Here is a 27,622-nt window from a genome sequence, read left to right on the forward strand (position 1 = left end):
CTCCTGTCCTTCTTGCTCCTAACGTTTTTAGGTGGAGTCAGGTTACACATACACATCAGGCAAATGAGCACATGAAAAGATATTCAACATTACAAGCCATTAGGGCAATGCAAATTATAAACATAAAGAGTTAACACTACACACTTATCATAATGGAAAAAGTTTAAAAAATATAGTGACAATATCAAATGCTGATAAGGCTATAGAGAAATTGGGTCACTCATGCTTTGCTGGTGGAAATGTAAATAGTACAGCAACCCTGGAAAACATTTCCAGCAGTTTCTTACAAAATTGAACATGTGCTTACCATACAATCCAGCAATTGGGCTCTCAGGCATTTATTCTAAAGCAATAAAAACTTCTGTTTATACAAAATCCTATACTTAAGTGTTCATACTAGCTTTATTTGTAACAGCCAAGAAATGGGAACAACCCAGATGCCATACAAGGGTGAATGGTTAAACATATTGGTACATCCATACCGTGGACTACCACTCTGCAATGACAAGGAACATCTATTGATACATGCAGCAACTTGCGTGAATCTCATGGGCATTATGCTGAGTGGAAAAAAAAGCCAATCACAGAGGGTTACATACAGTATGATTCTATTTATTTAACAGCTTTGAAAAGACAAAATTACAGAAATGGAGAACAGAGTCGCAGTTGCCAGAGGTTAGCAACTGAGGTGGGGTGGGCGGGGCAGGTGGATGTGTTTATAAAAGGGTAGCACAAGGGATACTTGTGATGATGGATCTGTTCTGCACTTGACTCTGATGGTGGATACACAAATGTACACATGTGATAATGTTGTAAAGAACTAAAAACACGTGGCCACACACACACACAAGTACAAGTAAAACCTGGGAAACATAAATACTACTGGTGGATTGTATCAATGTTGATGTCCATGGTAATATTATACTATAATTTTAATGTATGTTACCATTGGGGTAGAGCTGCGTTAAGGGTACACATGATCTTTCTGTATTATTGCTTATAACTACATGTGAATTTACAATTATCTCAAAGAAAAAGGTTAACTTTAAAAATGAGTATCCAGGGATGCTTTAAAAAGAGAGAATATCACAATAAAGCAAATATGCAACTTCAGATTAAGGTCTATACAATGGGGGTGAAACTGTCAGAGCAAGGGTTGAGGGCTGAGAATTCAGATTTCTCTCCCTACTTACTATCCCTAGGCTCACTGATACCTTTGGTTGCCTCTTCTTTTGGCTGTCTCCAGGACTCTGCCATTTTGTCTTGTCCTGAGGGTATTGATCTGAGAGAGTTTCCCATTTATCCTGGTCTAGGGAGCTTCACTAAATAGCCGAGATTCATTTTGGTTAAACCTTTCATTCTCTCAGGCTCTAAACCTTTACTGAATTAAGTCTCACTTGGATCTGTCTTTCCCTCTTGTCTCTTCCTCCAATAAGATGGGTTTACCATTTTCTCACTCAATGTTAAAATATATTCTTTATCATTCATCTTAATTTTCTAAATCCTATTAATTATAACTTTTAAAACTATGAAGCTATGTGGGAAATCCAGATGAAAAGAATAAAAAGGCTACTCTTCAGTTTCATTGCCAAATCACTCCCAATTACTCCCCACGTAAACTTATTTGTAGGTTCAATGGATAATCTAATACTTAAATTTCTTTTTATATCCCAACTATATACAAATTATTGGTGGATTGGATTAAAACAAGTAATTGATACAGAAAAATGTAGAATCATTGAAATAAGGATAAAAGATCTAGATACAAGTCCATAGTTTAATTCCACACATAATTTATAGTAGAGGGCATTACTAAGCTATGCAATAGATTACATGTGAGGATGGTACCACATGGACATTACAGAGAAGTCAGCCTGAAGTAAATGGACAGCATATAAATGGACATTTAAGTAAGGCTGTATTGAAGAGTGGATGAGCAGAAGTCCTGAAAGCTGGTTAAGGTGAAAGACCTTGATTTTCTTGGGTATAGGAAAGTCAAGGTGATACTGCCATTGTAACACATTACACGTCTGCTTATTTCTACAATGCAGATGCTTCTCGTTGGACAGTTGAATTTTAGTAGTACCCCATGCAAATTTTTCCTAATTCAGTGCTGAAGTAAATATCAGAATTTCAAATTACTGGGCATTCATATAGATTTTTTTCCTATACATGCAAACAATAATTTGCCATGATACCTTCATTTTAATTATACAAAGTAGATACAACAAGTTTCTAGAATTTAGATCCCAGGGGAGATGAATAACTCCTGAACAAGAAAGCACCATCATCTACATTTCATCTGGGGATTCCTCATGTGGCAGTAGAGGGGAGGGATTCTCCATGTGGAAAAGATGCTATAACTTTAAGAATTGGTTTACTGATTAATTCATTCAACAAATTCATATGTCAGGCACTGATATACTTAGAACACAAAAGGGAAAAATACTCCTGCTTTCTGGAACTTAATTATAGTGACAGTGAGAATCACACCATATATTTTTGAAGATTCAATTATTTAAATAAAGAACATGTGATTTCTAGAAAATAGATATACTTGGGGAACCACTGCTGGTAGTTAAGTTTAGACTTGCCATAGGGATCATCCTGGGGAGACTAAGAGCAAGCAGCAGGCACTTAGATACCAGCTGCCCCTATCCACTCTCATAAGCTTGTTCTCTGTGTGAGTAGGGAGATGATTCCTCCACTTATTTATCCCCTTTTAAAATCCAATCTATATTATATCAGGGACTGTGCTTAGGCCTGATAAAGAAGACTGAGGTAGAACCCCGAATGTCAAAAAGCTCACGGGCTAATAGCAGGTCACAAAATAAAAGTTAATTAAAATTAGGTAGGATCCAAAAATTTCACTTCTAGGTATATATCCAAAAGAATTGAAAGCAGAGACTCAAACAGATATTTATACATCAATGTTCACAGCTATTCACAATAGCCTAAAGGTGGAAATGATCCAAATATCCATTGACAGATGAATAGATAAAGAGGACATGGTGTATATATACAACGGAGTATTCTTCAATATTAAAAAGAAAGGAAATTCTGATACATGCTACAACATCAGTGAACCTTGAAAACATTATGCTAAGTGAAATTATCCAGCCATAAAATAAAAAATATTATATGATTCTACTTATGTGAGATACCTAGAATAGTCAAATTTATAGAGAAAGAACGTAGAATAGAGGTTACCGGGGGCTAAGAGAGAGGTGATTACAGAGTTTTTTTAAACAGGTAAGAGGTTCAGTTTGGGATGGTGAAGACGTTCTGGAGATGGATAGTGGTGATGGTTGCATACATAGGGGAATGTATAATACTAATGCCACTCAATTGTACACTTAAAAATGGTACACCAATTTTTAAAAATGTTTAAACTGGTAATGTACATGACATGTACATTTTACCACAATAAAAATAAATAATAAAAAGAAGTCACTGGCACATACACACACCTTAGACAATATCTAAAGGAATGTGCATAGTTGTGTTCCAATAAAACTTATTTATAACCACTGGAAAAACTTAGGTAGGCAACTGTGTCTCATGGACGCCCAGTAGAGAAAAAGAAATTTTTGTGACAGTGTAAGCAAAAGAAAGAGGAAATATTCAGTGTTGACCGAATCTGTAAAGAAGGAGTATAAAACTGGAACAAATAAAGGGTGTGTGTGTGGAAGGCATGCCAAGAAGATACATGTGACTAAGGATATGGGGGGCAAGCGTAAAAGATATTACATGATTGGGAATTAGAAGTGTTGTACTCAGGGACAAGGTGGCATGTGTGAAGTTGTTAAACAATCTGGGGCAGGATTATGAAGAGTCTTAAAAAATCTCAAGGAATGCAAGGAACAAGTTAGGCTACTATGAGGTAGAAAAATAATAATACCAGAATAGTTGAACAGATCTTGGCTAATTCTTATGGGCACTGAGAAAAAACTACCTGAGATTCATTATAAATGTCTCTAACCAGTACAAGGACGCTTACATTTTTGTCAGGGACAACAAACCTTTTCACAATTCTCAACTCTAAGAAATGTGCATTTTATAGTAATATACTGCATCTTTAATTACAACTTTACAAGTGATGCAGTGATAACCATTTGACCATTTCTTTTGTCAACCTTCAATAAACAATAAGAGCATAGTATTAAATCTTAGTTTTACAGGGATATTCTGTAGACAGTTACAATAATGTAATCCAATTTATGTAACTTTCTGTTGATTTGCAATTATATTTTGTTAGTTCACTTTTTTTTTTGCCAATGTTACTCACTATACTATCCTACCCAGTAGGCCAGTTTTGTTGGTGGTGCTTGCCATAGGGTGCAGTGAGTGAGTAGCATGGCTTTTAAGTGGTATTTCACTCTCATATATTCTCAACTGTGTGTGCCTTAGAGGGTAATCTTATCACACTGCAATTATTACCAATCATCATTCCTTTCTAAAGGTCCATATTTGATCAAGTCGTGTTGTCATAGGTAGGTATTTTGTCATCCTGTAGTTGGGTTGTAAGAAACACAACTATCCCCATTTTTTGAGTGGTAAACTATATGTTAATCTTTGTACTGTTTTCTATGTCTGTGTATATGGACATATGTATGTGTGTATATATCATTTCATTTTTGTTCTTTTTAGAAATATTGTATTTCTTTATATATAAGACCACACAAATATTATTTTATACAAATGCATGAATGAGATCTTATACATGCCTCTCCTATTTTTCTTGAGACAAGTTTTCTTTTCCATTTTGCTTGCCCCACTTTCTTCCCAACTTCTTTCCTAATCTGACCTGAAAAACTCCCTATTCATATGATCAGTGTATGTGTGAGTGTGCATGTGTGATATCTTATAAACACAAATTTGTGAGGTTTTATAGTCTACAGATGGCATATTATTCAGGTTCTATTGAATAGTGCTTTTACCAAACAATAATCCCTTTTATTTGTTCATTTTCACGGCTAATCCATTTGACTCTCAATTTTCGTATGCTTGCTGTTGTTAATAATGCCCCATATCTCACCATGTAGCTATGAATTATATTGATTTTTTTAAATCATTACTAGCTCTTCTCAAATAATCATCACCATGCCGCACAACTGCTTCTCTGCTTTCTTTTACGTAGTTTTTTCCTAATATATGCTCTGGAATTACAACTTCCAAGGATTATCAATCTAATTTCCAAATAACTATGAAAAGGGAAAATAAAAATTAAAATATGTTAATATCTATGTTAAATGAATAATTATGTGTCTGTCTAGTAAGCAAAACAAAAACCATTTATATGACATATATGCTAATAAATGGATTCTGTGTGTGTGTTGGGGGGGGAGTGTAACAAGCACAAAATAACAGGATATTCAATCTTGAGGTCACTGAGGAGGCCGAAAGTTATGTTTCCCTGTTTTGCAGAATGAAAGCATCTGACACCAAATGAATAGGTGTGAAAATTGATATTATGTGTGAAAATTAAATAGCATGCATTGAATTTTTGCAGAAAAAGTTCACCTCCACATGAAGATTGGCTTTAGGAGTTCCTGCAAACAGGCCTAAGACTCTACTCAGAAAGTAACATTAGATTCTGGCTCAGAGTTTTGCAGTGTTATCTGTGGAAGATGCTTTACTCAAACATAATTCTGGAATATATAGAAAATTCTCACCATTTGCTTTTTTTTTTTGGCCGCACCACAGCACACAGGATCTTAGTTCCCGGACCAGGGATCGATCCTGGGCCCCCTGCAGTGGAAGCGTGTGCAGTCCTAACCACTGGACCACCACGGAATTCCCTCACCATTAATGGAAACTTACTGTGGCTCCAGCAGAATATTTAAATGTGAACTCATAGGAAAAAAATCCCTTGGGTTAGGATGAGCTGGCTGTAAAAAAATGCACCTAGAAAACTTAAGGAATTGGCTTTTGGAATACAGTAGTCTATTGTTATCCATTTTATAGGTGTGAGAACACGAATTGAAGGGACTTCCTATTCTGTCCCCACATTAGTAGCTAGACTAAAATATCTGATTTTGTACAAAAATTTATATTTAGTAATTCTACAATTAATATATAAGTATTCCAGAGAGCACTGCTCCTTCCTGGTGTTCTACCTACTAAATGAGTTTACTAACCACTGGGCATGAGGAACAATTCTTTTCCATTGCTCATTCAAGAGAATAATGTTTGTTTTATCCGAGGTTTTGTTTTATCCCCAGTTCCTTCAAGGCTTGGATGCAATCTAGCATTGTCAGTAATATTTTCTACAAGCTAAATTTAGATAGCCCACGGTGGTTATATTGAAAGGATTTATACATATAATACTGATATATGTAAGATTTAAGAATACTTAGGAAAACCATAAGATTTAAAACAAACCTGAAATGTAATGGTTTAGTGAAAGGAGATTACTGACCTAGAAAAGTTTATATTATTTTTGATTAGTTTTACAGGAAGAAGAATAGCAGAATGAGTTCATCAGATATAAACTGCACAAAGTGACTTTGGAATGAGGAACATTTGACATTTAAAAACTTGCAATAACCAGGTCAAATAATGAAAATGGAACTTCTCAGGGTAAAACAGAAGGTAAAAGAAAAAAGGTAAATAAATGCAAGGGAGTGATATTCCTGTGATATATCTGACAAGGTTCTAAGGAATAAATCTCTTACAAATATTTCCATGCTTTTGAAATTTTTGGTGGTGGCAGGGAGATGGATAAACTTTTCCAGTTTTAGTTTGTAAATAATTTAAGCATATGCATTCCTAACATGGATGTTGTAGAAAGTTATGTCTCATTCAATAAAGGAACCATCATCTTTCCAATAAATGGCATTCTTGCCTTTTTAGACAACCACTGAGAAGGACATTTTATAACTACAGGGACTAATGAAAACACATCTTGTATCATTCAGCCAGTTGATATTAGGTTAGGGCTAGGAGGTTCCTCATATGTTTCAAAGGATGTGGTTCTTCCAGATCACTTCAGATTTCAACATTTATCCTAAGGAGGAGTCACTTTTGTTCCTTAATATGCAGAATACAATCTGAGATTTTATTTTCATTAGGCATGGGGTAAGGGCCTTTAAGGGTAAGCAGTCTTTGTACTTATCAGTCTTGGTATGTGCGTTTAAATAACCGAAAAATGCTGCTGATTAAATCTTATAAAATAACTTCACATAGAATGTAAGATTATAAAAGGAACCATGAAATATCATCTTTAAAAGTTTGAGTGGATTTCCTTAACCAGAATCTTAAACAATAACTAACATTTAGGGAAAAACCATGCATTGGGATTTATCAAATAAACAGCCCTCCTGATAGACCTTCTGCAGATACTTCTACCTTCTATATATTTGGTTCTTTCAGATCCATACATTTTTTTCTCATAAACTGTTTATAATAGAGAATCTCTTTCCAACACTCAAGACAAATAGGATTTGCTTTTTAAATGTGCTGAGTGCCTTTTATAAAACATCTGCCATCATGTAGTCAAGCTAAACAGACTTCTCCATGTTCAAGAGAAATTCCTCAAGTATTTATATAATCCTTCCAAACGTAATGCATTTAAAAGATCAAAAATTTAGAAAAAGCAAAGGAGTTTCACTGCCCTGCAGCATGTGCTTTTATACGTTTAAGGTTCATATAAAATTTTAAGACTTATGGGCATAAATCATACCCACTTTTGCCATTGAAAGATGCATGTATTGAATCTTTTATTATTAAATGATGAATAGTTCAATATATACAACATCAAGGGTGGGCTGCATTGGCCATTGTGGCCTTGGGTCTCTACTGGCAGGTTTTTTCTCTTCCCTCTCATATCTGTACATTCAAAATGTTATTTTTTATTTTAAACAAATATAGAAATTTACATTGAAAAATACCTTTCAAAGGCACATTTTGACATAGAATACATCATAAGACTTAATACTGGGAACACACTATAAAGATACTACCCCCTAACTTTAGTGACTAAGCTCTACATAATCCATTAAATATTTTTCACCATCCACCATATACCACATATTAACTGTTGAGGACAAAGACTAAAAAATGAACTGTTTTATCAAATTGCTTAAAGACTAGTGAAATGAGTTAAAATTTCTCTCTATTTTGGATGCATTTATGATAATCATACATCACAAGGTAACTCTTAACAGAACTGTGTTTTTGTTTGTTTATACATTTCCTCTTTGACACTAAAGATTTTAAGCAGTTAATTTAAAAAAATCTCATAATGTTAAGGAAATATAAACATTAAAATGGTGAAAGAATATTGAAACAAACATAGCAAAATAGAAATTTCAATGCAGGTAGTCTTATTGAACATAAGGTACAGAACTAAACTTTTTGGCAAAGTAGCTCTTATAACTAAACTAAGCAAAATTTCCTAGATGGAATACTGTATACTAGAGGGCTTCATTTGCTTCCCTCTATAAACCTGCCCTCAAAAATGATTTCACAACATAGTAAGATAAAAGACATGCACACTTTCAATATAATATTATTTAACTTGCATTTTTATAAATACCGTGTATCTTATACCTGGCAATATAGAATGCCACTTTAAAGACAGCAAGAACCCTATGTAACCCATGCAACTATGGTCAACTAATCTATGACAAAGGAGGCAAGCATATACAATGGAGAAAAGACAGTCCCTTCAATAAGTGGTGCTGGGAAAACTGGACAGCTACATGTAAAAGAATGAAATTAGAACACTCCCTAACACCATACACAAAAATAAACTCAAAATGGATTAAAGACCCAAATGTAAGACTGGACACTATCAAACTCTTAGAGGAAAACCGAGGCAGAATACTCTGTGACATAAATCACAGCAAGATCCTTTTTGACCTACCTCCTAGAGTAATGGAAATAAAAACAAAAATAAACAAATGGGACTTAATGAAACTTAAAAGCTTCTGCAAAGCAAAGGAAACTACAAACAAGACAAAAAGACAACTCTCAGAATGGGAGAAAATATTTGCAAATGAAACAATGGACAAAGGATTAATCTCCAAAATATATAAACAGCTCATGCAGCTCAAAATTAAAAAAACAAACAACACAATCAAAAAATGGGCAGAAGACCTAAATAGACGTTTCTCCAAAGAAGACACACAGATGGCCAAGAGGCACATGAGAAGTTACTCAACATCACTAATTATTAGAGAAATGTAAATCAAAACTACAATGAGGTATCACCTCACACCTGTCAGAACGGGCATCATCAGAAAATCTACAAACAACAAATGCTGGAGAGGGTGTGGAGAAAAGGGAACCCTCTTGTACTGTTGGTGGGAATGTAAACTGATACAGCCACTATGGAGAACACTATGGAGATTCCTGGAAAAACTAAAAGTAGAATTACCATATGACCCAGCAATCCCACTACTGGGCATATACCCAGAGAAAACCGTAATTCAAAAAGACACATGCACCCCAATGTTCACTGCAGCACTATTTACAATATCCAGGTCATGGAAGCAACCTAGATGCCCATCGACAGACGAACGGATAAAGAAGATGTGGTACATATGTACAATGGAATATTACTCAGCCATAAGAAGGAACGAAATTAGGTCATTTGTAGAGATGTGGATGGACCTGGAGACTGTCATACAGAGTGAAGTAAGTCAGGAAGAGAAAAACAAACATCGTACATTAACACATATATGTGGAACGTAGAAAAATGGTACAAATGAACCAGTTTGCAGGGCAAAACTAGAGACACAGATGTAGAGAACAAACATATGGACACCAAGGGGGTAAAGCGGGGGGTGGGGGTGGGGGTGGTGTGATGAATTGGGAGATTGGAATTGACATATACACATTAATATGTATAAAATAGATAACTAATAAGAAGCTGCTGTATAAAAAATAAAATAAAATTTAAAGAAAAATTTAAAGAACCCTATGTAGCCAGAGCTATCCAGTTTTCAGCCATGTATACTGATTTCAAGAAAAAAAAAAAAAAAAAAAAAAAACACTTGGCAATAGCAATGGCAAAAAATTCTAAGATACATGACTAACATTCATTATAATGAGAAAAATTTTCAATTATAATATAATTTGTAGCCATATTATTATTATCGCAAAAGATCTCCATGTGTACAAATCAAAGTAAATGATTAACTCAATTTTAAGTTGAATATGTAAGGAAAAACATAATATTTTTTCCTTGATGCAAGGAATGTACGGGGTTGGGGGAAGGTAAACAATTCACCTTATGAAATTATTTTCAGCGATAACTAGCTTCACTTTAAGAGGAATAATTTCATATTGTATCAGAATATGAATTTAAAGATTATAAGATATGCTTGTATATATTTTTATGTTCCATAGAAGAATATTTTGAAATAAGTGCAACTATTTCTATTAGTACATTTCACAGATGACAAAGTGGAACCAAAGTCATGAAATTATTTGACAAAGATCCTGTAGTTAGTGAGTGACAGGGTTAAATGGATACACTTCTTCTGGATCCTTGGAATCAATATATATAAGGTGCAGACGTATCACAGGCCTATTGTGTGGACTGAAATTTTAATATAATACTTGTCTAACATAAATTAAAAATTTGGAATTTATATCTGAACACTGGATTTTATGAGTAATAAATGGAAGCAGTTTATGTTTGGTCAAAGATATTATGTTCTGACATACCCCAAAATACATTAAGTGGCTATTTAAGTTTCTGAATACTTAAAGGACACATAAAATACTACTTTTAAAGAACACTTTAGAATCCTCTTTATCTAAGATCATATGCCAGGAAGAGTGAACACTATATCATTTTTCAGATCAGTGACATTTGACAACCATTCAGTCTAATTCAGTGACAATTTTCAATGATGTGATTAATTGAATATTTGAACATAGCTGACATTTGAATTTTCACCCTAGGCTTTTTAAGTACTCATTTTGGATTTGTGGTTTAATAATGTACAACAACAATCTTATTTTCTTCATGCTATCTCACCTTGTATAGTTGAAATTACTTGGTAAAATTGTGCCACTGTCATAGACAATTGATGAGAGTAGTGAACATAATTATGAGATTTACAACTGTGTCAGTTAACATTAAATCACGTTAAATCAGTAAAGTCTCAGTATATGCCAGGGTATAATGCAACACTCTATTTTTTGTCAGTTTCTTTAAAATAATGATGGAGTGCATTCTATGACTTCAAAAAGGCACTGGGATTCATAAAGTATACACTTGGAAATCTTGGGATGGAAGAAGAGGAAACAAACTGGGATCAGCCAATGAATGGAAGACAGGTATCATAATGCATCTGGAGGACAGTTTAAAACACCACAGACAGTTAAATCTCCCTACCAGTTTTTTAACGGCTAAATTCCTCTACCAGTGAAAAAAATCAATCATTATTCAACTTTACATAGAATGATTAAAAATGCAAATTTGTATTAGAGGAAACTCATTGACTGGAATTTAATTATATCTAAGGGAAAAAATCTACCAATAAACAAGTTCAAATGACCCATTAAATATTTCTTTACATCTGAGAGAAGATGGGGTTAAAGACCTGTAGAACTGTATTCAGAATGTCTGGTGAAGGGGACTACCCACAAACAAGAGTGGAGAAGGATAAAGGAATGATAGAATGGCAGTATGAGAGATGTTTCCCTATTATCTGAGATTTGCTCTATCTACCTTCAATAAGTTACAAATAAATGGAAGCTGTGGATACATTTTATCTTGAGCTAGTATGTAGACAAACACAACCATTTGGTAGAGTCATCCCCTGTTTCACAGAATTTTGTATTGTCTTTTGTTTGCTTTTTTAAACCACGGCCAACTTTATTTCAAAAACCACCTCCACTCCCTCTCAGCAAATATTGTGATAAAGGCATCACTGCACTTAGAAGTACTTCTTTCTCAATAAGTGGTTTTCACAAATAAATCATTGATAGCAGGGATAACTTCATGTTAAAACAGCCACCAGAGAGAATGCAAATCAGAACATAAATGTGGTGTCTGAGCTCTACAAAGCTAAGTTGTGAGTGACATTTGAGTGAGGAGAGTAAGTGAGAAGTCAGGAGAGAAAAGAAAGGAAACTGAAGCACAGGCTCACACTGAGTTGCTAGTTTAGAATTAGGGAATATGCTAAAACTAGTCATTTATGGCAGAGGAAGAGGCCAAATTGGAGGAGGGGAGGATGGGTGGGGAGGGGAGGAGGAGAGGAGGGGAGGAAGGAAGGAAGGAGACAAAATGAACTTGACCTAAGAAGATCTTGAAACTACCACAAATATCTTTTCAAAAGGAAGTTTCTAATATCCCTTTAACAACAAGGGAGGGCCAATTTTTTCCAGGTGATTTTAAAAATTAGGTTTGTTAACAGATTTGTAGAATTGGAAGCCCCCCTCATGATTTTCTATTAGCAATTATCAATTTCTTAAAACTTTGAATGAACTTACCACTAGTACCATTGGACCCAGAAGTCTTTGTAAAAAGTTTGCTTGGTTTTGTTTTATGATTTCTTAAGTTCCTTTGGTTATTGATGTAGGTACTCTATATTCCACTGTGTTAATTCTTGTAATTTATGATTTTAAATAGAATATAATCCAATTTCATTGCTTTTTTATAATCAACATATAGTTCTGTGTAGATTCCATTTTGGGTTTCTACTCTTGTACTTATTTTTAATATTTTCTATGTTTAAATTGCATACATTTGATTTATTTCCCTCTTTTTTCTGATTAAATTTATAAGAGATTAGTCTATTTTATGATTTTATTACAAGGAACTAATATCTTAAATTTATCTAGTGTTTCTTTTTTCTAACTCATTTCTTCATTTATCTTTTATTTCCTACTTTCCTTAGAGCATTTTTTTCTTTTTTGTAACATTTATGGTTGAAAGCTAGAATTAATTTATTTTATCTTTTTTTATTTTTTTAATGAAGATAAAAGCAAAGACAAAAATTGAACCTCTGGGTAGAACTGAGGCCATTTCTCATGGGTTTTCTCATGGAATGCTTTTTCCTATGAAAACATGGATTTGTACTCTTGGTTTCTTATACGCTTTAAATTAATCAAATTGAATTTTTTTAAGTATTATTAATTTCTACTGTTATATTATTATCATCAAAGATTATGCACTTTAAAAGTTCTTTTTATGTGTTTAATGACATTTTCACTACATTCTAATATATTATCCATTTTTTATTTGTACATATGCCAAGGACGTTTTTTGTATGTTTATCTTCACCTACGCCTATAGTAAGTTTTATAGCAGGGTAGAAGTTAGAGATAACTCTTAGTCTATCTTCCTTTTCTTACACTGGTGTTCCCCAGAAGCATGGGAGAGTAATGTCAGCTGGTTCCAAAACTAGCCAGAAACCACCTCCACTCCCTGTCAGCAAATGGGGGAGGTGGTATGGCCTTAAAAGTGAATGGCTTCCGAGACTTCCCTAGTGGTCCAGTGGTTGGGACTCCGCACTCCCAATGTGAGGGGCCCCGGGTCGATCCCTGGTCAGGGAACTAGATCCCGCGTGCTGCAGCTGGGACCCAGCACAGCCAGAATAGATAGATAAATAAATATTTAAAAAAAGAAAAAAAAAAGTGAATGGCTTCCTGCTACACCCAGCAAGGTTGGGCCCTGGCCAACATTAGGGCTCTTAACGTAGAGATTCCCAAGTCTTCTTTTGACCAGAAAAAAAAAAAAAAAATAGAGCTATCTAAAGGGCTGGATTTTCTCTGATTGCTCCCCCTCCCACATTCTTAACACCTTCTTTGTTTGAGATGACCCACCTAGTATGAGATGGCTCCATCGTCCAGGATCTCTTATCCTCTGGCTTCTAGTTAGGTTCAACCAATGAGCAGCACTGGCAGACTATTAGAGGACTGAATAGAGAGACTAAGGTATCAATCTCCCACCTCCTCCAGCAGGCCATGATTTGAGAGTAACTGCATTCTTTAGGTACCTATGGTTGCACTTGCTATCCAGTGGACCCATTCCCAAGGTTAGAGCTTTCATTGGTTTAAGGTAACAGCTCTCTCCTTTTGTCTCTTTAGGTTTAGGGGTAGTAAAGCCTATTAACTGAGGCTAGTCTCTGGTGCTTCACCATTCATCGTTGGTTCCTTTAATCCTTCCCATATTTCTGTATATATTCCTTTTATTACAGTCTTTTCAACTTTGTCTTTGCATAGGCTTTCTGATTCATTTCAGGACTGTTAATGACACACATGGCTTCATGAGATGACTTGGGCTTGGATAGTGACTATATCAGTGGATAATTCAATGGACTAAAAATGAAAGGCTTTTCCCCCGCCTATAAAAGGCACCACATAGGTCTACTGATGTCTGGCCATTCCCTAGGGATAGGGGAAATCAGTCTTAATAATGACAAAGTTAGAATTTTCTGAATGCCTGTTTGTCAGATTTGGATTTGGTTCATTTAAATGAAATCATAAACTACTGTTTTCCTTGCAAACCTAACCTTATGGGAGAGAAGGTTTATGTATAATTCACACAGATTTTATAGAATCATCTATGCTTGGGAGTGTCGATAGGTAGAAAATCACTACTAAATCTACAGTTTATGTTATTTTTATTCTCAACTTTTTTCTTTGCTGCTAACTGTGTTGTAATCTGACAATGGTGAATTAAAGGCTCTGAATAAAAATATATTTCCATCATTTATTCTTTATGGTTTTAGCAGTATTTCTATTATGCAGTAAGTTGTATTATGTTTTAATTATTGATTTCAACTTTCTTGGATAAAAATGATATTTTCAAATACTTATAAGTTTTTCTTCGTCATTAATATTCTTATCTCTGACTTTTAAAAGAACTTGTTTTATTACCCATTTAATTTATAATAGCCCTTTTATGTTTAGTCATTTTCATCTCACTTAGAACTAAATTCAAACCCTAACCATGGCTCCCCATGTTCTCCTCTTCCCAGCACCACCTTGCTACCTCTCTGATCCCCTACTCTACTACATTTTTTTCCACACTCAGTCCTCTCCACCTATTGAGTCCTATTTCCAAATGCTTTTTCTCCTCTAGGTCTTTTTATCCCACTGCCTGGACCATTTTCCTATAGATAATCCCATGGTTCACTCCTTCACTTCCTTCCAGTCTCCACCTATGAGACAACCTAACCAAAGGCCTTCCCAAACCTCCTAGTCTATTTGTCTCTTCTTCATTCACTTAGCTATCACTACATACATTATACATATTTAACATCCTCTGGTATTTGACTCTAAACTCCATGACATAAACGATTGCATTTGTTTTGATCACTGACTGCAGTGTTCCTACCATTTGGAATACAACCTGACATATAGTAGACACTCAATAAATAATGCGCTGAATCTAAAAATACTAACATTATTCTGTTTAAGGTATGACTACTCAAAATCTCTAATCAATGCCTCCTCTAGTTCATTCTGAGAATTTGTGATTTTTAAAAGGAAAATAGTTCTATCTACTATTTTACTTAATATGCTTATTTATTTATATCCCATCCCAGGATCATTTAGTCACCTGCTGTAGAATACCCAAGGCCATTTTTAGGAAAATATTCTGCTCTTGAACGTTCTCTTTCTGTGTTTATTCTTTATGCTAATAATCAGAGAGTAAAAAACATGTCACTTGGAATACTTTCCATTTCTTTTCTGCTTTCTTTTATTACAAAATAATGGGAAGTATAAAATGATAATACATTTACTTTTGAGCATTTGTATTCTGTGTCTTTTGGCCTGGGGCTAGCTCAGGTAAAGGTTATTTCACACAAGGTTTTGGTTTACACTGGAGAATGTTCTACTTGAGATTCTGTCCTTTAATACAGAGACCTCAATTATATGCCATTCCCCATTAGGGCCCTGGCTCAAATGAGAGCTTTGTGGAAATTTTCTTTTGAAGGACTCCTTGTCCAATTTAACCCTCATTCAGGAGTCTTCGCCTGCTAAAACATTGGAATTTTATCAAGATTTTCTATTTTCAGTAAGAAATATGACCTCCTGAGAAAAGATCCATATATTACATTAATCACATTCTAATTTTGTATATTCACTTATCACATTTTATTAAACAATTTCATAATAAAATACACGGTCTATGTTCAGATAGATAAATATGGCCATAATTTGGAGTTTGGCAGGTTGCAAGATCAGTTTTACTTTCCCTTCCTACATTCCTCTTATTAAACTTTTTTTAAAAAAGTTGATAGCCAACATACAGAAAATATACTTAAGTGTACAGCTTGATAAATTTTCTCAAAGCAAATGCACCTGTATAACGACCACCAGGTCAAAACATGTAAATCTTCAACATCTCTGAAGATTTCATCCTGCATTTTAAAATCTAACCATTTTTCTGACTTTTAAACTCATGGAAGCATTCTGCCTATTCTTGAAATTTAATTAAACGAAATTACAGTAGATATACTTTTGTGTCTCACTTTTTTCTCTTTCTGGAAATTGATCTATCTTATGTACTGTGTGTCACTATCATTTGCTTACTTTCATTCTAATTTTGGCTATTACAAATGAAGCTACTATGAACACTCTTTCATATATATAAAATAATATTATATATATATGAATTTTTTGGCAAACATAGAAATGTATGTCTATTATATGCTAAGGAATGAAATTGTTGGGTCACAAGAAATGCACATTTTTATCACATTTAGTATATAATGCCAAACTATTTTCAATGGCTGTCTGAATTACATTTCTACCAGTTAGTTGTGAGAGTTCAAGTTATTCCATACCCTCATCTACACTTAGCATTATCAGTCTAATTTCAACCATTTTTGTGAATTGGTATTGGTATCTCATTGTAATTGTAATTTCCCCAATTATTGCTGAGGTTAAACACACTTTCATATTATTCTTGAACTTCTGAACATCCTCTTTTGTGAAGTTCCGGTTCAAGTTCATTGTCCATTTTTTCCATTGGATTTCTTTTTCTCATTTTATAAAACCTAAAATTAAATAAAGTATAGAGGAAAATCATAGGAGACACCTAATATACTCAATAGTGTAAAGATGTCAATTCTTCCCAAACTGATCTATAGATTTAACTCAATGTTGATCATATTCCAAAGAAGGTTTATGTGGAAATTAAAAAGATGATTGTAAAATGAACCTAGAAATGCAAAGGGCTAATATAGCCAAGAAAATACTGAATAAGAAAAAAGTGGTAAAAGTTCACCAGATAACAAGATGCATTATAAAACGGCAGTATTCCACATGGCATGGTATTCATGATGTATAGACAAACAGAACAATGGAAGTGAATTTAAGTCCAGAAATAAAACTACAAATGTACTGAAAATTTTTTATGACACACTTAGTACTAGAGAACAATGGGCAAGCAACATTCTTTTTAATAAGTGATGTTATCGTTCAGATTCCAAGTGAAAAAAATAAGCTGAATCTTAACCCATTCCTCATATCATATACAATAATCATTTCCAGGTGACATATAGATCCAAATTCAAATGGTGAAATAATAAAGCTTATATGGATAAAAGCAAAATGTAATACCATAATGGCTTTCAGCAGGCAACTATTTCTTAAACAGGACACATAATTATAAAGTGAAAGTTTATAAAAATGAACTACATCACAATGAAGAACTTCTCTTTATCAAAAGATAAAGTGAGTTAAAATTTTAATCCACAGAGAAGGAAAATATATTTGCAATACATAAAATAAACAAAGGACTCATATCCAGAACATAAGAACAACTCATAATTTTGATGAAGTTCAAGTTAATTTTTTCTGTTTTTGTATCATGCCTTTGTTTTCACATCTAAGAAATATACGGTTATTCCCAAAGTCACAGGGATTTTATTTTATGGTTTTTCTTTTTATTGCCAGAATTTCTTCTGGTCCTATATTGAAAATTATAAAATTAATAATTATAATATATACAAAAAAACCCAAAATTCATAATCTATAATCAGTATGTGAAAAAACAAAACTCTTATCAAAAAAAAAAAATCTACAGTTTCATTAATCCACTACTTTAGAGGAGATCCAACAGCCTATGTTTTGACATTTTCTTGCTTGGAAGAGATCAATTTCTTCAACTAGATTAAATCTAATAATTCTTTGAGTTTTCTGCTGTTTTCCTTGCTCTTATATTTTGTAATGGAATACGAGGAATTGATATTTAAAAAGACATTTTCTTTGTCTAAGTTCCTAATATTGTTAAAATGTTTTCTTAATTTATATGCTACTGATCTTTCAAAATGTTCTATAGGATGAAATAATGCCATTTGCAGCAACATGGGTGGACATAGAGATTATCATTCTAAGCGAAGTCAGAAAGAGAAAGACAAATACCATATGATATCACGTATATGTGGAATCTAAGATACGTACGACACAAACGAACACATCTACGAAAGAGAAACAAACTCACAGATATAGAGAACAGACTTGTTGCCAAGGGGATGGGGCTGGAGGAGGGAAAGATTGGGAGTTTGGGATTAGCAGGTGCAAACTAGTATATACAGGATGGATAAACAACAAGATCCTACTGTATAGCACAGGGAACTATATTCAATATTCTGTGATAAACCATAACGGAAAAGAATGTGAAAACGAATATATATATTTATAAGTGAAACACTTTGCTGTACAGCAGAAGTTAACATGACATTGGAAATCAACTATACTTCAAAAAAAAGTTTATAAAAAGGTTCTATAAGACTGCTAATAAGGCAAACATTCCATAGATTATCTTATTCTGCTGCAGAAAACTTGCAAATATAGAGTTAATCACTGCAGGAAAATAATAAAAATATATAACACTTCTGTAAAATAATTTTTATAGGTTAAATATGATAGTAACCTTTCATAAAACTGACCGATTACTACACAACTTTCACTTCCATTTCCAGAATAACGTCCTCTCCCTGCTAGATGAGCTGAGCAATATTTGGGGGAGTATACATCATTACTAATCTATCACTAATTATGGTTATTTTAATAGTATATGATCAATTATTTGAATTTATCCTTGAAAGAGAGATGTAATGTAATTAGGAAGTTACAAAAAAAGCCAGTAAATGTATTGGTTAATTAGAAAGATTGTAGGAAGTTAATAAGAAAGGAGGGCTGCCTCCAATATCATGAGAGAGGGGAGGAATCTCAAAGTCACCCTGAGGAGACAAGAACTCCTTTCATCTACACACTTGTTTACGTACGATTGTTGACTTTTTCTAATACCACACATATATTTTCTTCTAGTTAAACTTAATCAAACATAAGAATAGAAAACAAATTTGCAACTCTTATGCTGAGTTGAAATACTGAGTTTTCTGTGTAATTTTCATACTTGGATGTGTTATCTAATAAATGTTGGCTTAATTCAAACAAACTTTATCATCATGTGTGAACCCACTTTATACAAAAAAAATAATAGTCAGCCTATTAAAAGCCATTTGTTTCACGAACACTGCTGTAAGGAGCTGGGTTTACCACACGACTTAATTTGGCCACCAAATATAACTGCATTATGTAAAATCTAAAAACAACATAAAGTGGCCAATCAGGTCTGGTTCACACCTTTCCCTGCCCCCACTGTGAATGCATGCATTTACTTCCTGAATCACATTAGCAGATGCACAAGAACTAGAACATGTGCTCTCAATGATAACTGCTTTGACTTATGAGAGAACTTGAAACGCTTTCTCTGTTTTTAGGGCCAAAGCACTCACTCAAACATTAAGCATGCTGTCTCATGGTATCCAGACTCTGTCCAGGGCTCCACTTACATTATTTTTCTGCAAGACCTGTAGTGCCTTGTTGACATTGTTCAGGGCATGAACTCTTGTGGATCCTTTTTCTTTTGGCTGAAAACAAAATGAAACAATGTTGACTGCCCAGGGGAGAGAAGGACAATCTACCAGAAATGGAATAATTGATATATTTCACTTCTAAATTGGAATCTTTTAAATGATCATAGGTTGTGAGGCATTAATATAATGAATTTAAGTGCTTCAGGTTAATTATCCTTGTCATAGGAGTTTCTTATAGCATGGAGAAACTCCTTATAGCATGAATCAGTTTCTTATAGCATGAAGAAACTCCTTATAGCATGAATCAGCCACTCCTCAAGAAAACTGATAGCATTTTTTTTTCTTCACAAAAGAGTTTGGTTACCATCTCTCCTTCATTCTACACCTCAGTTGCATGACCACGAAGAGAAACATCAGCATGCATAAGGACATTTGCTAGTAAGATAGATAAGTGAGTCAATTCCCACACCTTTTAGGAAAGTTTAAAAGAGATTTGAGCCTAGCAAAATTCTATAATGCCAAATAGGCTTAACGGAAACTATTTCTGGCAGTATTACCTTAATTGTCTTAGTCACTGAAGCTCAAAACCTCAATCATCTTTGGTTCTCTAACCCTCACCTTCAATCCCCAAAGTCTTATCTTGTCCTGTAATGTTTAAACTAACATTTGCATAGTGTATTACAATATATGGATTAACTCATTCAGTTGTGGAGTTTTAGAAAGTCTACCATTATGATGCCTGAAGTATTTACTCCTAAAATGAGATCTACCCTCCTAAAACAATTTTAACTACACAATACAATGCTGTTAAGTATAGGCACAATATTGTACAGCAGGCCTCTGGAGTTTATTCATCTTGCAGGACTGAAACTTTATACCTGTTGAACAGCAACTCCCCATTTTCCATATCTCATATTAAGTGTTCTTAAATCCTAAGAGTTCTCATCACAAGAAAAAATAGATTTTTTCTATTTCTTTAATGTTATATGAGATGATGGGTGTTCACTAAACTTATTGTGATAATCATTTCATGATGTTTATAAGTCACATCATTATGGTGTACACCTTAAACTTGTACAGTGCTGTATGTCAATTATATCTCAATAAAACTGGGAGAAAAAAAGACAAAAGACTAAATAAAGTTAAAAGTTAAACTTAAAAGGTCATTATGTATAAAAGCCTTATAAAGACAGCCACTAACAAAGATACCAAATAATAATAGAGAATAATATCTATTAAATAATATAAATTATATTACTGAAAATTTCACCTTCTTGTTCTGCATATGATAGAAGATGCCAAAACAAAAATAATATTGCAAGGCTGTTTTTTTCAGGAATAGGTCCTGTACTGCTACTTAAGTCAGTAATTAGTAAATTAATTAATTTTACTGGATCTCATAAAACTATGCTGAGTTTGTTTCTGGTCTGGAATTCTTCTGAGGTTAATGTGAAGTTCCTTATAAATACTGTAAGTCACATACCAGTCTTTGCCCTGTCAGGCCTTCAAGAAGGTCTAGGAGGCGTCTCCCATCCTGCAGGTCACTGAAGAGGTTTTCTATGTGCTGCTTCCCAAACTGAAATAAGAAACATACCCGATTAAAGAAAGCATGCTTCCAGTGATCCATTTCTACGAATACGCCTTTTAAAATTTAAAGCTATGTTTAAGAATATTTAATGTATCTAATTCTTAATCTGCCAAGGGTGATGGATGAAAAGAGAACCTCCAAGTAAAAAACAAAAACCAGTAAATCATCATTCGGCCAAATCTATTTAAATATTTTTCTCAATAACAAGAGTTGGAGATCTATAGTCTAATGGATCTAATTAACTCAACTTTTTGAATGCTGATCCTATAAAGGAGAGAAAAATTGTTTAAATTATCAGGCAGTTGGGCACTGTTTGGGAAGAAGTAAACACACAAAGAAACAAAGACCACAAACAATTTGCCCTGGGTGGGTACATAAGATTTAACCATTTTGTGTACTTGGAAATAGAATGAATAATCATAGAGGGTTCACCATCCTTCACTCATAAAACATGCTTTCTGCACATATACATTTTACATGCTGCCTCAGAATGATCCAGTCTCATATTGGATGGTTCAAATTTTAGAAAGGTATGATTTAAGTTAAGTTGAAATATGTCAGTGAAAGCTCTTCATCTATTTTTCTCACTTCTTTACTTGAGAATTATACTGAGGGAAAACAATAGCCACTAATAACATCTAACATTTTTGGAGTGACTATTCATGAGAAACACTCCACTGAATGAATTGATCTTGTAATTTTTGTGACGTTAGCATTAGTATACTCATCCTACAGATGAAACAGAGACAAAGAGTCCTACAGATGAAACAGAGACAAAGAGACAAAACAAGAAGACAATAAAACCAAGATTTTGGCCCAGATCTGTCTAACTCCTGGGGCTCTTGTTCTTTCTATTTTATCAAGCTGCTTCCTTGGCCTTTTCCTCCTTCCATTTGATTATCTTTCAAATATTTTATTTCTTCTGTCATACCCCCAAATATCTTCTTTTTCTGGTTCAAAGCCTACAATCCCTTCGTATGAAATCATTCACAACTCTTTCATCACCCAAGTTATCAAGAAAGCCCTACTTTATCAATGACAGATGCTTATTGAGCACCAATAAACCTGGGCTAGATGCTAGAGCATGCACTAGTAAATGAGATGGATATGACCCCAGCCCTTGGGGAACTTCGAGTAGAACAGGGAACACAAATATTCCTAAAAGGTAATGCTACAGAGAGGCAGTAAAAGGAACCCAGGAGCACATAGCCATGGGAATTCCCATAGTCTGGGGATCAGGAAATACTTCCCTCAAAATGTCGGGTGATGGGTCTAACATTAGCCTTGGGTGATTGGGCTCTTCTCATCTACTCCTTTGATCACACACCAACTTTATATTTCACACAGCTCAAGAAGAGCCCTCGTTTCCAGGCAAAAGACATCTCTGAAGCTTCTAAGATTGAAGACAGAGGATTCAGGCTCTCCCTACAGCCAGGTAGCCATGTCCAAGACAAGTCCGGATAGAGCCTAGGTGCTTCAATTAACGATAACACTGACCCCTGCAAGAAGTCCACCAGTCCCTCCATGCCAGGCTTTGGAAATCAAACCACATATGTGCTTTGACAAAGATAACTGTAAGTTATTCTTTTGAAATTCTACTTAAATAGTTCTAATTAAAAATTTCAGGGGAAAAGAAATGACAAAACACTAAGATACTAGAACTTTTAAAAAGCACTTTTAGTATACATAATGTACAGGTAGATCTTAAAACAACAGTGCCATTCTTATGAAATAAGGAAAGCTTTCTATTAATAAGTAAAGAAAATGAATGTGGGCTTTATAATAATTCTGTCAAGAACCTCATATATAACCCGGAATAACTTGGCCTTTGGGGGATAATATTAAGATTTCATTTTCAAATTGGTTGAAGGTCAACAATGCCTTGAAAATGCTATTTTGTTTTGTTTTCCAGGAGCAAAATTTTACAGACGCATTTGAGAATTGAGTAGCTTCTAAACTTACGGACAAAAACAGTATTGCCCACTGAAATGTGTCAGGTTTTGAAGAAAATAAAATATAGTTAGTTGACAGAAATACTTGCTGTTATTAAAAATATATATCTAGATAGGCAGATAGATAGACAGATAATAAAGTCTGGCAAACCAGGAGGGATGTGGGCGGTAAAATGTTCATTCAAGGAGAAGTGCTGGGACTTGGAAAGGAGTAAGTCTAGAGGCAAAGAATAAAGCATGAACCCCAAGGCCATAAGGATCATCTAGCATCCAAGATATGAGGACTAGAAAGCTTATGCTTTGGGGCAAGGAGCTTAAACAAAGGTCAAGAAGGCAAACAGGATCTTGCTTTGATACAAACTTATACACACAGATGAGGTATTGATATTTTATAATTCTCCCTTTTAAACTGGAATCAAACAAAATAGAGAGGGAGGGAAGGACTGCAGACTAATCAGAGCGCACATCTAGTTGGGGCACCTAGAAAGCAGTGAGGTGATAGAGAAAAAGACGGTTTTCGGTATCATATATAACTTGCAAACTCATGCAATCAATGATATATTAAAGTATCACAACTGAAATCCAACTTATATTTGTTATATCCACCACAATCTCTAACAGGGTGCTTCTCAAAATGTTCCAGTAAAGCAACTTTCAACAGACGAGACTGAATTTATTTACCCCGGAGCCTGGCAGTGTAAAGTACATAGTGACTGCAGGTTCAAAATTTCTATGAAAGCATATGTTTTATGTTAAGAATTCATGGAGATTTTGTCTTCCTCTCTTAATGCATGTTTAACTTAAAAGTAATTTCAAGCACTTTGACTGAAAATTCCCCTCCTATGGTCTAATTAAATTGATGCTCAATGAAATGTACAATATTTAGCCTGTAACTTCATGGATGTTCAGGTGTTTAGTCTTATACCTCCTGGACTATGAATATCCTAGAGAAAGCAAAACCTCTCTTTTCTCTGGAATGGTTTTCATTTCTTTCCTAGATTCAACTCCTCATTCCATAGCACTATAGGTATGACGTAGCAAAAGTAGCACATGTTTCTGAGGAAGAAATAGCTGATTTTTCGAACCCGAGTCTTCTATTCACTAGCTGCATTGTCTCCGGCAAGTGACTTAGTCTTTCTGAGGGACAATTTATTCATTAGTATCAACAGAATGGGGACTGAAATAATAGCACATCAGTCTTAAGCCTCTGAAACAGTGTAGGTATGCTGTACAGACTTGGCAAATAGTAGGTACTCAATAAATATAGAAAGCTTTTTTCTGTTTTATTCTACTATTCCTTGGCTTCTTTTTCTTTGGCCAAATACTAGACATAAGTACAATTATGCTTAATTATTGAATCTACCAGAAAATACAGAGCTCAGATACAATGTGTTCTGTTTTCTCTTAGTTTGGTACCCCTGTAAGAGTGAAAGTCAAGGAGGGAAAGTGTCCTTCCATATTCAATTACTAATACTAGTACATGTGGATGGCAAAGGGGAAACACTCGGAGCCTTCAAGCTCTTTATCTTTTTGTTGTTCTTTTGCTTACTTTTCATTAAATCTTCTTCCGTTTTCCTCTCTTTTTATCTCCTATGAACGACATCTACTATGCCTTTTTGCTGCAAGTGACACTTACTTCATGAAAACAGTATTATTTCTTTAAAAATTCCCCATCTTTAATGGCTTTCTTTTCAATTGTATGAAAATTATTTTATAAGACACATAAAACATTAAATGTGCCTTGGGTCATATGACTCTGTGGCTCTCTATCTTCAATCCCTTTCATGACTAATATTTTCTTTAAAAAGTGAACTTTTGGTATTACTTAGCAGTTTCTTACATTCACTTACATATTGAATTCTTCCTTGCTAACCTAAATATCAAGATGAAAGGACCATAAAATGAGACAGCAATCCTTCCAGATCATTGTCAGGATGATATAAAGAAATTCTACATTTATATCAATTTCTTTACTTTTTTTTACAGACAGTGTTCAAAAAGAAACTCAGACAGGTTGATTGGTAACTGGCATAAACAAAGTGAAAAAATCAAAGTAAAAAAATTGAGAAAGGGACAGAAATGAATTGAAAAATATTTAAATAGTTTCTGACTCTTCAGAGTTCTGTCAATCTTTTAACCTGTAAATACACAGAGATCAATACCATGTTGCACTAAAAGAAACTTGAAGAGCACAGGAATAATTTAACATGGCCTTCTGGTGGTAGAAAAGTCAGCCTCTGGATATCCGTGTTGCTGAGAAAATCAAGATACTTCTCTGTGATTCTGAATCTTTAGCTATTAGAAACACCAAGAGCAAGAAAAACACCAAAGAGGAGAGCAAATTTGATTCCAAACTTATTGGTAAATCCTGCTGACCAGCTCCCATAAAAATAATGCAACCCACTGTAATATAAATAGGCAGTTTTCATAGATGATTGTTTTCTTAAGCATGGGTTATAAAAAGTATTTCATAAGATAATTTTATTGAGGTTAACTCAGTGAATGTTCACAGACTGAAGACATTCATATTATCATCACCCCCATGGTGAAAAAGAATATGATCAGCATCCTCAGAGCTTCCTCACACCCCCTTCTGTGTACTAGCCCTTTCAAGGATGACTACTCTACTGACTTTTAACACCATAGATTAGTTTTGCCTTGAAAGGAATCTCTTAAAAACAGAAGAATAAGGCTGGTTTAGTATCTCATTTTAGGAAACTAATAATTGAAAGACATATGGTTTAGGAAGAGAGAATTTGGAAAGAAAAAAAAAAGTTGCAGTGATGAAATATGTTTTACAAAGCACAGGGAAGTACTGCAATACAATGAGTAAGAATATTCTCTCTGCCCCAGAATTCCTTGGTTCAAATCCCAGCTCTGCCATATTTCATGTGTGTGATATGAGCAAGTAACTTAATCTCTCTGGGTCTTACCTTTTATCAACTGTAAAACAAGGATGTAGTATTACCTAACTTGTGGTGATGCTGTGAAGATTTAAATGCATTTGGAATAGTACTTTGCTCTAAGATATACTCAATAAATGTTAGCCATCATGAATTTATTCCAAACGTTTAACCCGAATAATCCATATTTTCCAAAATTTCCTTGGAATTTTTGGCTCAAAGTAACAGAAGGGGTCAACTTCAAAGTATTGGTATGGGGATTAAATGAGTTAATAAATATAAGGTGTCCAGCATGTTTCCTGGCATAGGAAATGCTCCATAAACCCTAATCACATTTCCCATTTCCCCCTTTTGTTAAATGTCATCACCTGGAAATAGAGAGTAGGACTCTCCTTTGAGGGTGCCAGGATCCTAGCAGGACTTGGCTAACTTGAGGAGAGTTAATAGGGAACAATTCAAAAAGGTGAGGGCAGGGTATAAAGAAACCACCAAAACTGGTAATAGAGAACTGCAATTATCACTCCTAGACACATAGGAAAAAAGAGAAAGAGAGTGGTTATTGGTCCATGAACAAAGGGAGAGTCAAGAGAGTCACCTGACATGAGCTTTGATATTTTGGTGATGAATGCAGCTATCTTGTGGTAAATAACTGCCCTGATATTTCTTTCCTCCCTTCCTCCGATCTCCTGTAAATGCTCCCAAGAGCCAAAACCAACTGGAAGCCAGAGAGCAAGGGAGTCCGCTGATATCATCCACAGAGGTCAGCCTCCCAGGGAAGAGAAGGGCCGAGAGTGGTCCCAGAGGGATAAACCAAAGACATTCAACACCCTAGACAGGGAAAACAATTCCCTTGATCCACAGGATCAATGTCAGGGATGCCCATGTCAGAAAATAAATGAAGGCCCCAGTGCTTCTCCCCAAACTGCCTATATTATTTTTATCTCTGGTAATGTTGTTTTAAAGACCCAAATATATCACTGGGACACTTTCTCTCCTATAATAGGGGTATCAAAGTACTGGAATGTTTAGCAGGCTTTAACAGATGAAAATTAACATATATTATTCATTGTTCCTGAGCATCAAATATTTTAAAACTTCTATGTACCAGAAATAGCACTAAAATCTGGGCTGCAAAGATAATGTTTTAAAAAAATCCAAGTTATTCCTTGGAGCTAAGAAGTGCTCAAGAGCTAAGTTAGATAATATAATAGTTTTACAGTCTCTCCAGATATGAAGTGTTATTTGGCAGTAACTCTTTATAAAACATAGTCACTAGGACCCAATGTGTATGTTACACTATTACGTATACAAGAAGAGATTCAACCAGATTGCACATTAGAACTTTCAACAGCAGCCACAACAATGGTTAGTGGAAAT

General features: G+C 34.5%; 1 protein-coding gene across 1 annotated transcript in view; it reads right to left on the bottom strand.

Moving 5' to 3' along the window:
- The window catches only part of DMD (dystrophin), a 2,099,690-nt gene that overhangs the window by 1,722,300 nt on the left and 349,768 nt on the right, over positions 1-27,622 (bottom strand). Inside the window, exons 3-4 of the mRNA XM_032618871.1 lie at positions 21,286-21,378; positions 19,779-19,856 (exon numbers count right to left, since the gene is read on the bottom strand). Coding sequence (XP_032474762.1) covers positions 19,779-19,856; positions 21,286-21,378 — 171 coding nt within the window. The remainder of the gene's footprint in view (positions 1-19,778; positions 19,857-21,285; positions 21,379-27,622) is intronic.

This window comes from Phocoena sinus, chromosome X (assembly GCF_008692025.1).
Source record: "Phocoena sinus isolate mPhoSin1 chromosome X, mPhoSin1.pri, whole genome shotgun sequence".
NCBI lineage: Eukaryota > Metazoa > Chordata > Mammalia > Artiodactyla > Phocoenidae > Phocoena > Phocoena sinus.